Source organism: Xyrauchen texanus, chromosome 29 (genome assembly GCF_025860055.1).
Source record: "Xyrauchen texanus isolate HMW12.3.18 chromosome 29, RBS_HiC_50CHRs, whole genome shotgun sequence".
In the NCBI taxonomy this organism is placed as follows: Eukaryota; Metazoa; Chordata; class Actinopteri; order Cypriniformes; family Catostomidae; genus Xyrauchen; species Xyrauchen texanus.
The window spans coordinates 6,881,359-6,896,473 of NC_068304.1; the positions used below are offsets into that span (position 1 = coordinate 6,881,359).

Below are 15,115 nucleotides of genomic sequence, written 5' to 3' on the forward strand. Positions count from 1 at the left end.
CTATATATAAGGAAGGAACTAAGGAGGGTAACAAGGGAAGGCAGGTGAGGCTAATGAAATAATAACAAGGTAACAAGGGGTTGGGGCCTAGACGTGAGATGGGAGAGCACATAGTAAACAATCCTGATGGAAGCCATGCGCTCACACAAAACACAACTGACAAAACAGAAGAGCACATGGCGATTGAACACTATCATACACCATGTGCTCAAACAAAAAACACAGCACAAAAGACAGTCAGAAGAGTACATGTTGACAGAACCGAATCTGAATCAATGCACTCACAAAGACAAGACATGGAGCATAAGTGTCTAGATCCCGACACCAGAACTGAAACCAAACTAGACAGAAGCCAAGATCCAGACACCATGTTCTGAACTTGAAACACAAAATGGACAGAACAGCGCACTGCAAGGAAATACAACCCCAAACCGTGCACTCACACAGAAACACAAATCAAGACAGACAGAGCACATGGACAGAAAATAAAGCGACAGACACACACACACACACACACTACAAAAATGACTATGGCATGGCTAGAAACATATACCAGGGTGGGGGTAGGAAGAAGGGACCAAGCATACCAGACCAGAGCGGAGATGGCGTTAAGACACTAACAGCTTACAGACGATAGGCAATTAAGGTCACAGTTATAAAAACTTAGGACATTAAAGAGACCTTTCTGCTGACTCTGAAAAACACCAAAAGATAGATGCCAAGGGTCCCTGATCATCTGTGTGAACATGCATTAGGCGTGCTGCATGGAGGCATGAGGACTGCAGATGTGGCCAGGGCAATAAATTGCAATGTCCGTACAGGGAGATGGGAAGGACAGCTGATTGTCCTTGCAGTGGAAGACCATGTGTAACAACACCTGCACAGGATCGGTACATCTGAATATCAAACCTGCAGGACAGGTACAGGATGGCAACACCAAATACCCAAGATACACCAGGAATGCACAATCCCTCCATCAGTGCTCAGACTGTCCACAATACGACAAATACGAATACCAAAAAAACGACTGACCGGGTCGTGATTTTACACACCCGGTCCCTTATCAGGCTAATCAAGCCTCCGAGAAGGATAAAGGCAGACTGCGGACAATGGTGCAACAGAGAGAGAACGTTTATGGGCAGCTGTCCATATTAAACTATTATTTATATTGTCAAGCCAGTTCTCACCTCCTCCTTTCCATTTAACTGCTTTACATTGTCATTGCTGGAAATCTCAATGCTGTGCATTACAAGGAAGACATCCTCCTCCCTCATTCCTGCTGGCTCATCCTGACATGCCACCAGCCATACTGCTATATATATATATATACACACCGATCAGCCACAACATTTAAACCGCCTGCCTAATTTTGTGTAGATCCCCCTCGTGCTGCCAAATTAACACCAACCCGCATCTCAGAATAGAATTCTGAGTTTATATTCTTCTCACCACAATTATACAGAGCGGTTATCTGAGATACCGTAGACATTGTCATGTCCATTCTCTGTTGACCTCTCTCATTAACAAGGCATTTCCGTCCACTGAACTACCCCTCACCGGATCTGTGAAGTCTATTATGATGGGCTTCAGAGGATGAACTGATGCCAACTCCAACCATAAGACATGGGATACTTCATATGCCATTGTCTGAACCTTGGATTTAGGATGGACCACACCGAACCTCACCGAAATTACTGGCCAGGTTGAACTGCATTTCACATCCCTGATCCCTGCCTGCATCACCTCGGTCTATTGATGTACTACAATCTTATAATGGAATACTGTACATAGTCTAACAATTGCCAACAAAAGCCTTAATCAGCCAATTAACAAGGACAATTGCATCTATCTGAATTTCTTCTACTTAGTTTAATCATTTTAAACCATGACTTTAACTATAGATAAGTAATATTTACATTATATTGTTATATTATATTACATTATAATACATGATGTTAGCCTGTGGGGAACTGGCCCTCACAGTGAGTCTAGTTTCTCCCAAGGTTATTTTTCTCCATTAACAACATCTGATGGAGTTTTGTGTTTCTTTCCACAGTCGCTTTCAGCTTGCTCACTGGGGTTATTAATATTAATTATTATTTAATTACTTATATTTAAACACAATAAACAATCATATTTTATCTAATTACACAATGATGATTCATCGAAATTATAGACATTAGTTTTATCTTCTGTAAATCTGCTTTGAAACGATGTGTGTTGTGAAAGGCACTATACAAATACAATTTACTTGACTTGACTTGAAGTGTTACAGTGATGGCTGTCCTTCAGCAAGTTTCTCCCATCTCCACATATGATCTCTGGAGCTCAACCAAAGTGACCATCAGGTTCTTGATCACCTCTCTTACCAAGGAATTTCTCCACTGATTGCTCAGTTTAGCCAGGCGGCCAGCTCTAGGAAGAGTCCTAGTTATTCCAAACTTCTTTCATTTAAGAATTATCGAGGCCATTGTGCTCTTGGTAACCTTCAAAGCAGCCAAAATATTTTGTAGCCTCGACACAATCTAGTCCTGCTCTGCAGGCAGTTCCTTTGAACTTATGACTTGGTTTTTGCTCTGATATGCATTTTCAGCTGTGTGACCTTATATAGACAGATGTGTGCCTTTACAAATCATGTCAAATCAATTCAGTTTGCCACAGGTGTACTCCAGTCAAAGTGTAGAAACAGCTCAAAGATGATCTGGAGAAATGGGATGCACCTGAGCTAAATTTCAAGTGTCATAGCAAAGGATTCTTATGTCAATGTGTGTAAAGGGAGGACACAGGGAATCAGATTTCTTCAACTCAGGTAAGCGGTTTAATGGAGTAACTTGGGTTTTTACAGGGGTGCCAAAACACGTCAGCTCTTCATACTCTTTCATCTTTACAGCACTCTTTCAGATTCACAACACTCTTTCAGCTTCACAGTGTGCTTCTTTCCTGGTGTGCTGGCGGTGTGACTCTTTTATGCTGTTCTCCCCGTGCTCACTGTAATTAGAGACAGGTGTTAGACATAATTTAGCTCAGGTGGAAGCACCCTTACTGCTTTCTCTCTCTCTGGACGGACGCTTGACCACACCCCAGCTGCCAAATATCCCCACTGCCCGACTCAGGCCGGGGAGGCATCCGCTCTGCCTATCACTCCCCCCCATTTCTGGAAAGGAAGTCGGCGGCAGCCATCTGCGCTCCTGGTCTATGGACCACCTTGAACTTAAATGGCTGAAGAGCCAGATACCAGTGGGTAATTCACGCATTAGTGTCTTTCATGCAGTGGAGCCAATGGAGTGGGGCGTGATCCGAACAGAGGGTGAAGGCCCGCCCCAACAGGTAGTATCAAAGAGTGAGGACCGCCCATTTGATGGCAAGACATTCTTTTTCTATGGTGCTGTACTTTTCCCTCAATGAGAGCTTGCAGTTATTGTACAGCACCGGAAGCTCCCCACCCTCCACCACCTGCGAGAGTACGGCCCCTAGCCCTCTGTCTGAAGCGTCTATCTTTAAAACAAAAGGGAGAGAGAGCTCTCCCAGGAACTGTCTCACCCCCTTTTTGGTATTGGGCCTCGGGCAGGTCGCAATCGCCACCGTCTTATCAATTTGGGGACCCACCTGCCCATGGCCCAAGTGGAACCCCAGATACCATACCTCCACCGACCCAATCGCACACTTCTTTGGGTTTGCTGTGAGTCCTGCCCTCAGATGCTGCATGTGCCGCTGCCAATCATTTCTGTAAATGATGATGTCATCTAGATAGGCAGCGGCATAATCTGAATGCGGTCCGAGGATTCGGTCCATGAGACGCTAAAACATAGCCGGGGCCCCAAATAAACCAAACAGATGTGTCACAAATTGGTGTAATCCAAATGGTGTGGAGAAGGCTGTATTTTTCACAGGAAATTTGTAACTAGGGGATCTGCCAATAACTCGGAATGAGCCCATTGGCCACGCGGCCAGCCCCAGATCTCGGCCGTATGCTTGAAGAGGTCGAGGAATGCTTCTGGATCATCCATCTTCTGTAATGCAGACGGGGCAAAGGGGTACTGGTGTCCGGGGTCGCGGACACTGCACTTTTAGACCCAGGCTCTCTCTCCCGGTCTTTTGATAATTTGAAGCATTCTGCCTCAGCATATCTACTGAAACCTCACAGGACCAAGCGCCGTACAATGGGAGATCGGGCTTTCTGCTCTGCTTCTCCCAGATTGTGGAATGCTCTCCCTGATCACCTGAGGACACCTCAGACTGTGGATGCTTTTAAACGTGGCCTTAAAACCCACCTTTTTAGGAGAGCGTATGATTGAACTTTATCTTCATGCTCTCCATGTGTTTATATGTTTAGCACTTACCTGTTTTTATCATGTAGCACTTTGGGATTTGCTTAAATATAAAGTGCATTACAAATTACATTTATTATTATTATTATTATTAAATAAGGCTGCAACAACAAATTGTGAAAAATCTTAAACTACTTCAAAGGGTTCTCATAATATAATCCTCCACGTACAGCAGTGACAGCTTTGCAGATCCTTGGCATTCTAGCTGTCAGTTTGTCCAGTTACTCAGATGACATTTCACCCCACACTTCCTGTAGCACTTGCCATAGATGTGGCTGTCTTATCGGTCACTTCTCACGCATCTTACAGTCTAGCTGATCCAACAAAAGCTCAATGGGGTTAAGATCCATAACACTCTTTTCCAATTATCTGTTATCTCAATGCCTGTGTTTCTTTGACCACTCTAAACTTTTCTTTTTGTTTCAAAAGTCATTATTTCTTTTGCAATTCTTCCCATAAGGCTGCACCCTTGAGTCTTCTCTTTACAGTTGTACATGAAACTGGTGTTGAGCAGGTAGAATTCAATGAAGCTGTCAGCTGAGGACATGTGAGGTGTCAATTTCTCAAACTAGAGACTCTGATGTACTTATCCTCTTGTTTAGTTGTACATCTGGTCTTCCACATCTCTTTCTGTCCTTGTTAGAGCCAGTTGTCCTTTGTCTTTGAAGACTGTAGTGTATTTAATTGTAGGAAATCTTCATTTTTTTTTGGCAATTTCAAGCATTGTATAGCCTTTATTCCTCAAAACAATGATTGACTGATGAGTTTCTAGAGAAAGCAGTTTCCTTTTTGCAATGTTTGACCTAATATTGATTAAAGCCAGTCTATTGCAATCTGTGGCAACTCAAAAACAAACACAAAGACAATGTTAATTTTATTAGTAACAGCTTTTTGTTTCTGGCTAGGTGTTTAGTAAACTCTATTCATAAGGAATCTCTAAAATAGAGCATTAGTTACATTACATTCTAAACAAAAGACATTAAATAAAAAAATTAATGAATACACTGCAGATTATGACCACTAATAAACACATAGATAACCTTACTTTAAATTCAGTGAATGATTAATTACTGTATTATTTATGCTTAACTAGTGCATTATTGTGGACCCTTAAAAGTTTAGAAACATGCATTAAAACAGTAAATAAGGCCAATTTCGATTTAATTTTGACTTTAATTATAGATGTTGTGTTACACTGCTAGTACGTACAGTATAAGGCACAAAATGTATTTGACAAATGTTTTAAAATGTATATTGTATGCATGTATATGTAGGAACAAATGTGTGGAAACAAACAAATCCTGAAATATCTGAATCAAAAGACATAAGGTGTTGAAATAGCAAAAGTAAAACAGGCTTTAAGATGACTTTCTTCAAATAAAAATAATTTATTAAACTTTCAAAAGTAAAACGTTGAGCATAACAGAACTACCTGTTCCTTCAGAAGTATCAGCCAGTGTATTTTAGGGTTTGCATTTTCACACAAACAGACAGATCAGGCCGATACTAAATACACATCAGACCATTGGTTGAACATTTAGATACGTACAGTTGACAAGGTGTCCAGCAAATCAGACGGAAAAACAATTATGATTTTAATAAATACCACATATATCAAATCAAATACATATATATGACTATTTCAGCAGTAACATAAAGAAAACAAAAAACTATAAAATAAACTAAACTAAAAGCATGTTTGTACAAGCTATTTTCGTAGATAACTTTTATATTTATATATTTGTTTACTTAAAACTATTTCCACTTTTTACTACTTGGCCACACGCAGCCAGACATTCATTTGTAAATAACAGTTTCCTCTGAAGCAGCTTTTTCCACTTGTAACTAGGTTTCCCCAGATCCTAGTGCAAATATTTAGAATCGATAAAACGTGAAAAAATAAATATGTAAATAAATAAAACACAAACCTATTCAGTGTTGCACTTTGTCCCAGACATCTAAAATGTATCAATACATTCCTAAAGTTAAATAGAAGATTTAACTTTAGGAATGATTTTTTAAAAAGAAACCACTTAATTGTAAAGAAACGAACGAAAAACTAAAAAAACAGAAATCAAGGAAAACGAGCAAACAAACGAACAAATATTTTGTTCAAAAACAGAAAGTTTTCTGTTTAAATTGAGAATGTTGTGGTGAAAAAATGTCATAATCTCGGGTGGAATGTTTAGCCGTTCGGTTGCTAGGAAAACCAGTGAGTCAAAACAGCCTTGTGTGCATGGGCGTGGCGGGAAAGGGGTGTGTCTCTGGGGCCGTGGTGATCCACCGGGCCACCAGGGTTATGTGCCATTTTACTCTCCACAAATACATTAGCAGCCAAGGAGAAAACATACAGTAAATAAAAAAACAACTGGACACTGATAGCAGAAGCACAGTGCTGCTATTTTAAGATGCTAAAATGTGCACAAAATGAGGACACACATACACACTTAAAAATGGAGCCTCAGAGCACTTTTACAGATCACGACCAATAACCTGGAATGTAGTGCGTTGACTCAAACAGCTCATGCATACAGTGTTCCTACCAACACGACACCGGAGCATCGGACTCCAGAAATTACAGTAGTCGATCGTTCAAATAAAGCGACCTCGTGCATGTTTTACAACGTCTTTTTTGGGGTGGGGTAAAGATATTCTGCAGCGCGAGATATTAGTTATCGGTTTTACGATTCACAGCCAAAGCATTAGTGTTCAGCTGCCTCTCCGGTCCTACAGGATCTGGAATACACTGGCTGGAATGTTGTAGCGGTCAGGGAGGACTCGCATCTTCAGCGTCCCGTCAGCACCGCAGGTGAAGATCCGGTTACCTGGACAGGTTTCGATCTTCATCACGCCGGCGCCGATGTTTCGGAATATGGACTGTTTAGCGTGCTCGGTGCTGAAGGAGTGCATGAGGCCGTGACCGGCCAGTTTCCACACCTGCAACAGAACCACAATACAACTCATTACAGACTATACACACTGCAGACATCACAACACAGTCTTGCTATGAGCCTTAATTCATGGTTCTGCTTTGTTGCAGCATAGTAAATGAAATAGAAAATCATAAATGCCTGAATTAGATAACTCTACACAGACAACATTTTTGATCATCACACAAATGATCATTCCTTATCATTTCGATCACTCCCTGTCTGTATGTAGTCTGTTAGGCTGTGTTCCATTTCACATTTTTATCACCTTCACACATAGACTATAACTGTGTGATAAACAGTTTAAGATGGCTACAAGTATTATGCTGTTAAATCTCAACATAGCTTTTCTAAACTGCTTAACTGACCTAACTTCACTTCCATCATACATTAGAGTTGTGTGGTGTGGGGTGAGGTTTATGTAGTGCATTCTGCTGTCACGTCACAATCGAGTTGCATTGTGGGATATGGAGCTGCCTGAAGCGTACATCAGTGTAGGCTCGCTCCTTCGGTCAACACTGATGAGTTGAGGGTCTGTCAACAGAAACTTCCCTCACTCACTTAACGAAGTGGAACAGACTTCCCCTTGGGGTATCCCCGCCACCATTTTGGAAGTGCTTAAAGGAGTTAGTGAGTGGATGTTAAAAGTGAAGTGGAATGCAGCCTAAGTGTGTTTTGTTGCCTCTAAAGCTGCTGTGCAGACTGGAGTTTTGCTTACTGCCCCCTGCTGAAAACAGGTGGTACTACAAGCTTGAATTGCTACAATGTAGGAAAATCCTTTGTTATGGCCCAGGGGCATAATAAATGCATAACTTTTTTTAACACATTATTATTTATATAATTATTTGCACTAAATTAACACGTTAAATCAACAGTTCTTTTTGATATACAGTATATCTCTATAACTATGTTTTTTTTGTAGTCGTTGTTGTTTTATTGTCAGAGGAACCATAATTTCAACCAAACAGCCGTTGTAGACAAGCAGATTCAAAATGTTTATTGCATAAAGTAAAAATTGCATTAATAATAATCAACGCATGCTTTGAACATAATTTTTTTCACTAATTGAACATTAATGAGAATGATATTTAATCATTTTCATTTATATGCACCAATATAACAATACATAGTAATAAAAAAGCTAGATTTACCTACATATATTTGAACTAAAATGTTTTTGTAAATGAAACTGCACTTAACCCAGTTGAATATTATCATAACAATGAATTATTATTGTGGGACCCAGTCAGGGTTATTATTGTAATACTATACTGAATTACTGTTACAGTGAGGAAAATAAGTATTTGAACACCCTGCTATTTTGCAAGTTCTCCCACTTAGAAATCATGGAGGGGTCTGAAATTGTCATCGTAGGTGCATGTCTACTGTGAGAGACATAATCTAAAAAAAAAAATCCAGAAATCACAATATATGATTTTTAACTATTTATTTGTATGATACAGCTGCAAATAAGTATTTGAACACCTGTCTATCAGCTAGAATTCTGACCCTCAAAGACCTGTTAGTCTGCCTTTAAAATGTCCACCTCCACTCCATTTATTATCCTAAAGTAGATGCACCTGTTTGAGGTCGTTAGCTGCATAAAGACACCTGTCCACCCCATACAATCAGTAAGAATCCAACTACTAACATGGCCAAGACCAAAGAGCTGTCCAAAGACACTAGAGACAAAATTGTACACCTCCACAAGGCTGGAAAGGGCTACGGGAAATTGCCAAGCAGCTTGGTGAAAAAAGGTCCACTGTTGGAGCAATCATTAGAAAATGGAAGAAGCTAAACATGACTGTCAATCTCCCTCGGACTGGGGCTCCATGCAAGATCTCACCTCGTGGGGTCTCAATGATCCTAAGAAAGGTGAGAAATCAGCACAGAACTACACGGGAGGAGCTGGTAAATGACCTGAAAAGAGCTGGGACCACCGTTTCCAAGGTTACTGTTGGTAATACACTAAGACGTCATGGTTTGAAATCATGTATGGCACGGAAGGTTCCCCTGCTTAAACCAGCACGTGTCAAGGCCCGTCTTAAGTTTGCCAATGACCATTTGGATGATCCAGAGGAGTCATGGGAGAAAGTCATGTGGTCAGATGAGACCAAAATAGAACTTTTTGGTCATAATTCCACGAACCGTGTTTGGAGGAAGAAGAATGATGAGTACCATCCCAAGAACACCATCCCTACTGTGAAGCATGGGGGTGGTAGCATCATGATTTGGGGGAGTTTTTCTGCACATGGGACAGGGCGACTGCACTGTATTAAGGAGAGGATGACCGGGGCCATGTATTGCGAGATTTTGGGGAACAACCTCCTTCCCTCAGTTAGAGCATTGAAGATGGGTCGAGGCTGGGTCTTCCAACATGACAATGACCCGAAGCACACAGCCAGGATAACCAAGGAGTGACTCTGTAAGAAGCATATCAAGGTTCTGGCGTGGCCTAGCCAGTCTCCAGACCTAAACTCAATAGAGAATCTTTGGAGGGAGCTCAAACTCCGTGTTTCTCAGCGACAGCCCAGAAACCTGACTGATCTAGAGAAGATCTGTGTGGAGGAGTGGGCCAAAATCCCTCCTGCAGTGTGTGCAAACCTGGTGAAAAACTACAGGAAACGTTTGACCTCTGTAACTGCAAACAAAGGCTACTGTACCAAATATTAACATTGATTTTCTCAGGTGTTCAAATACTTATTTGCAGCTGTATCATACAAATAAATAGTTAAAAAATCATACATTGTGATTTCTGGATTTTTTTTTTTGATTATGTCTCTCACAGTGGACATGCACCTACGATGACAATTTCAGACCCCTTCATGATTTCTAAGTGGGAGAACTTGCAAAATAGCAGGGTGTTCAAATACTTATTTTCCTCACTGTATATTGAGGGTTAGATTTGTTCTATACAACAGGTATATATTTCTGTTGTATTTCCTTCACTTTCACGATGAGCTTTTTTTTTTTTCTTTCAGAAAACTAAAAGTGCACTGTAAATTTGAAAGCATAAAACAGCTGGGTTTCCATCCAACCATTTTGAAATTGCGCATAAGAAATTCTGAAAGGAAATGCTCTATAAGCATTATTCACATTAGATAAAATGTGCATTCAGGTGATGGACGCAGTTTATTTACAAATTGATGACGTGTTTTGACCATTCATGCACGTGTTAGGAATGTGCGATAGCTTGATATGATTGGCCCAACAAAAGGTCCGACCTTGGCACACAATTCTTTGAACATAGCCCTTGACCTTCGTAAATGTTTAACATACAGCTGGTCGTATTGTGGGTCCTCACAATCTGTCAGAAATGTTTTGAGAGTTGGCGTTCACAGGTATGTGTAGGCTAGCACTGTACAGTGCATCCGGAAAGTATCCACAGCACTTCACTTTTTCCACATTTGTTATGTTATAGCCTTAATCCAAAATGGATTTAAATAATTATTTTCAATAAACAAAAGCACATAATGACATCGGAAAAGAAGGTTATTTGAAATCTTTGCAAATTTATATATAAAAAAAAAATATATATATATATATATATATATATATAAATAAATAAATCACATGTACATAAGTATTCACAGCCTTTGCCATGACACTCAAAATTGAGCTCAGGTGCTTCCTGTTTCCACTGATCATCCTTGAGATGTTTCTACAACTTGATTGGAGTCCACCTGTGATAAATTCAGTTGATTGGACATGATTTGGAAAGGCACACACCTGTCTATATAAGGTCCCACAGTTAACGGTGCATGTCAGAGCACAAACCAAGCCATGAAGTCCAAGGAATTGTCTGTAGACCTCCGAGACAGGATTGTATTGAGACACAGATCTGGGGAAGGGTACAGAAAAATTCTGCAGCATTGAAGGTCCCAATGATCACAGTGACCTCTATCATCCGTAAATGGAAGTTTGGAACCAACAGAACTCTTCATAGAGCTGGTCGCCTGGCCAAACTGAGCGATTCGGGGAGAAGGGCCTTAGTCAGGGAGGTGACCAAGAACCCGATGGTCCTCTGACAGAGCTCCAGCGTTTCTCTGTGGTGAGAGGAGAACCATCAAATCATCAACCATCTCTGCAGCACTCCACCAATCAGGCATGTATGGTAGAGTGGCCAGACGGAAGCCACATGATAGCCCGCCTGGAGTTAGCCAAAAGGCACCTGAAGGACTCTCAGACCATGAGAAATAAAATTCTCTGGTCTGATGAAACAAAGATTGATCTCTTTGGCCTGAATGGCAAGTGTCATGTCTGGAGGAAACCAGACACTGCTCATCACCTGACCAATATCATCCCTACAGTGAAGCATGGTGGTGGCAGCATCATGTTGTGGGGATGTTTTTCAATGGCAGGAACTGGGAGACTAGTCAGGATCGAGGGAAATTTGAATGCAGCAATGTACAGAGACATCCTTGATGAAAACCTGCTCCAGAGCGCTCTGGACCTCAGACTGGGGTAAAGGTTCATCTTCCAACAGGACAATGACCTTAAGCACACAGCCAAGATAACCAAGGAGTGGCTACGGGACAACTCTGTGAATGTCCTTGAGTGGCCCAGCCAGAGCCCAGAATTGAACCCGATTGAACATCTCTGGAGAGATCTGAAAATGGCTGTGCACCGACACTCTTCCTGCAAAGAAGAATGGGAGAAACTGCCCAAAAATAGGTGTGCCAAGCTTGTAGCATCATACACAAAAAGACTTGAGGCTGTAATTGGTGCCAAAGGTGCTTCAACAAAGTATTGAGCAAAGGCTGTGAATACTTATATGCATGTGATTTATATCATTTTTTATTTTTAATACATTTGCAAAGATTTCAAACAAACTTCTTACACGTTGTCATTATGGGGTATTGTTTGTAGAAATTTGAGGAAAATAATGAATTGAATCCATTTTGGAATAAGGCTGTAACATAACAAAATGTGGAAAAAGTCAAGTGCTGTGAATACTTTCCGGATGCACTGTATGGGCATAGCAGCTATTTCAGCCCTCATTATATCAGATGTTACACTTATTCTGCAGTGTTTCCTGGCAGCATTTAATAAAATGAGGTACAATAGCTCTAAAACTGCAAATAAAACTCTCGAAGCAAGGAGATCATTCAGCTGCTCCATAATGGCAAGACGGCTCCCTCAAGATAATGTGCATAAAGTAGTGGATGGAAACGTGCAATGATTTGAATTGCCTTTACTCACATTTTTTTGCAATGCGCTTAAAATATGTGAAACATTTCAGTGGAAACCCAGCTATTGTTCCAAATTAAAAATCTGATGAAATGCTTTCACCTCCTTTTCTGTGATACTGTTAAATTTTTTGATTTGTATAAAAACTTGTAGAGGTTACAAATGTCTCACAATGTACGCAAACCACTCTGAGACCACTGAAAACGGCTTATTATTATGAGCCCCGTGCGTGCACGCAGAACAGAGTGCCAACCGTTCACTCTGAAGCACACACAGACCATTCATTATAATTAAATAACTGTTTTTTGTTGTTTAATAATAACAACATATGGCCATATCACATATGTCCATTTTGATCAAATTTGGATTAATTTTGCAGCACTGAAGGATTGTGAAATGAGTCTAATGACACACTCTTTAGGAAAAGTTGTGACTGAATAAAAAGCGTGTTAAAATCATTATGATATTCACAATATTGCTTACCTTTATACTGCGAGCACAATCAATGTGATTATATTGTGAATATTCAATAAATCACCCAACTGTAGTTGTAAACATGACTATGATGCCTAAAAATGTTGCCTTGGTGGGTAGCTTACTTGGATATGAAACAAAGATTCTCTGAACGGTACCTTCATATTCCCCTCAGCCGAGCCGGTGACGAAGAAGTCCTCAGTGGAGTCCATGGCCATCGCTTTGATGGCTGAATCATGAGCCTGGAACGTGTGGAGCAGCTGCCTCTGACGAATGTCAAAGATACAGACGAATCCCTTCCTGCCACCTGTGATAATCAGCTGCTGTTTAGGAGCGTACTGAAGAACTGTCGCTCCATTCTCATGGCACTGGAATGCTGAGAAAACACAAATACCAGAATGCAACTTAAATTTCTATGTACAATGGCAATCATTTAAGTGACATTTTTAAATACTACTAATGAAACTATAATAATCATCTTAAAGGGGTCATATGATTAAAAATAGGATTTTGATAGGAGTTAGATGTAACTGACTTCTTGTGAAGATTTCAGAAGATGGAATATGACGTGCAAGTCACATTAACAACTTTTATGCAATTTTTTATATTATTTTTTGATGCTTGAAAGCAGAATCAATATCTAATGCCATTGTATTACAACCCTGATTCTGAAAAATTTGGGACAGTATGGAAAATGCTATCAAAAAACAAAAAGGCGTGATCTTTTAATTCTATTCACCCTGTGCTATATTGAAAGCACCACAGAAACACATTATTTGATGCTTTAACTTGTGAATGTAAATTAGTTTTTTAATGCACTAATTTTAAATCAGATGATTTCAACACGCCCTAAAAAGTTGGACAGTCGAGTGTTGACCACGGTGTAACATCGCCATTTCTTCTAATAACACTTATTAAGCGTTGGACATTGAAGACACACGTTTGTTAAGTTTAGCAAACAGACACAAAACTTGATTGCACTGTTCTACTTTCCATCTCAGATGAGACCGATTCCAGAGAAGCCAGCAGCGCTTCTGGACAATGTTGATGTATGGCTTCTCCTTTGCACAGTACAATAATATATTGCATTGGTGGATGAAGCAGCAAATAGTTTTGATTGACAAAGTTTAACCCAAGAATTCCCGAGCCCATGTCATGATATCCATTACAGACGAATGACAGTTTTTTTTTTAGACAGTGATGTCTGAGGGAACGGAGATCACACACATTCAGAACTGGCTTTTGCTGATGTATGTGTTGGCAAATTGGCGAGCCTCGACCCATCCTTTCTCTTAAATTTCTTGGACTTGTTTTTTTTTGGAGGCTTCTTATATACGATAACACGATTGCCTCACCTGTTTAACATCCCCTGTTTTACATCACATAGTTAATTCAACTCATCAGATTGTTATTAATCCTAAAATGCCCATCACAGACATCTGGGTCAGAGCATCTCTTAAACGGTGAGGCTTGTGGGGTGCTCCTTGTCAGCAGTGGTGAGTACCTACCGATAGTGGTCCGAGAAGGGGCAAACCACAAACCGGCAACAGGGTGTTGGGCGCCCAAGGCTCATCAGTGCGCGAGGGCAATTAAGGCTATACCGTCAGGTCAGACCCGACAGAAGGTCTACTGTGGCACAAGTCACAGAAAATTTGAATGATGTTACGGGAGGAATGTGTCACAACACACAGTGCATCGCACCCTGCTGCGTATGGGCCTGAGTATAGCCGCAGACCGGTCAGAGTGCCATTGATGACCCTCGAAAGTGGCTACAATGAGCACACGAGCATCAGAACTGGACCTTGGAGCAGTGGAAGAAGGTTGCCTGGTCCGACGAGTCCCATTTTCTTTTACATACCGTGGATGGCCATGTGCATGTGCACCGTTTACCTGGGGATATGATGGCACCAGGATGCACTGTGGGAAGATGACAAGCCAGTGGAGGGAGTGTGATGCTCTGGGCAATGTTCTGCTAGGGAAACCTGAGTGCCACCTACCTAAACATCGTTGCAAACCAGGTAAACCCCTTCATGGCAACGGTATTCCCTAATGGCAGCTACCTCTTTCAGCAGGATAATGCCACACATTGTTCAGGAATGTTCTGAGGAACATGATGAAGAGTTCTGGCCTCCAAATTCCTCAGATCTCAATCCGATTGAGCGTCTGTGGAATGTGCTGGACAAACAAGTGCGG

The 15,115-nt window shown here is 40.9% G+C and overlaps 1 protein-coding gene across 1 annotated transcript in view; it reads right to left on the reverse strand.

Moving 5' to 3' along the window:
• Nucleotides 1–5,692: 5,692 nt before the first annotated feature.
• Nucleotides 5,693–15,115, reverse strand: part of LOC127622843 (dmX-like protein 2) — an 85,868-nt gene continuing 76,445 nt past the window's right edge. The window contains 2 exon segments of the mRNA XM_052096947.1: nucleotides 5,693–7,265; nucleotides 13,081–13,298. Coding sequence (XP_051952907.1) covers nucleotides 7,056–7,265; nucleotides 13,081–13,298 — 428 coding nt within the window. The 3' untranslated portion in view covers nucleotides 5,693–7,055.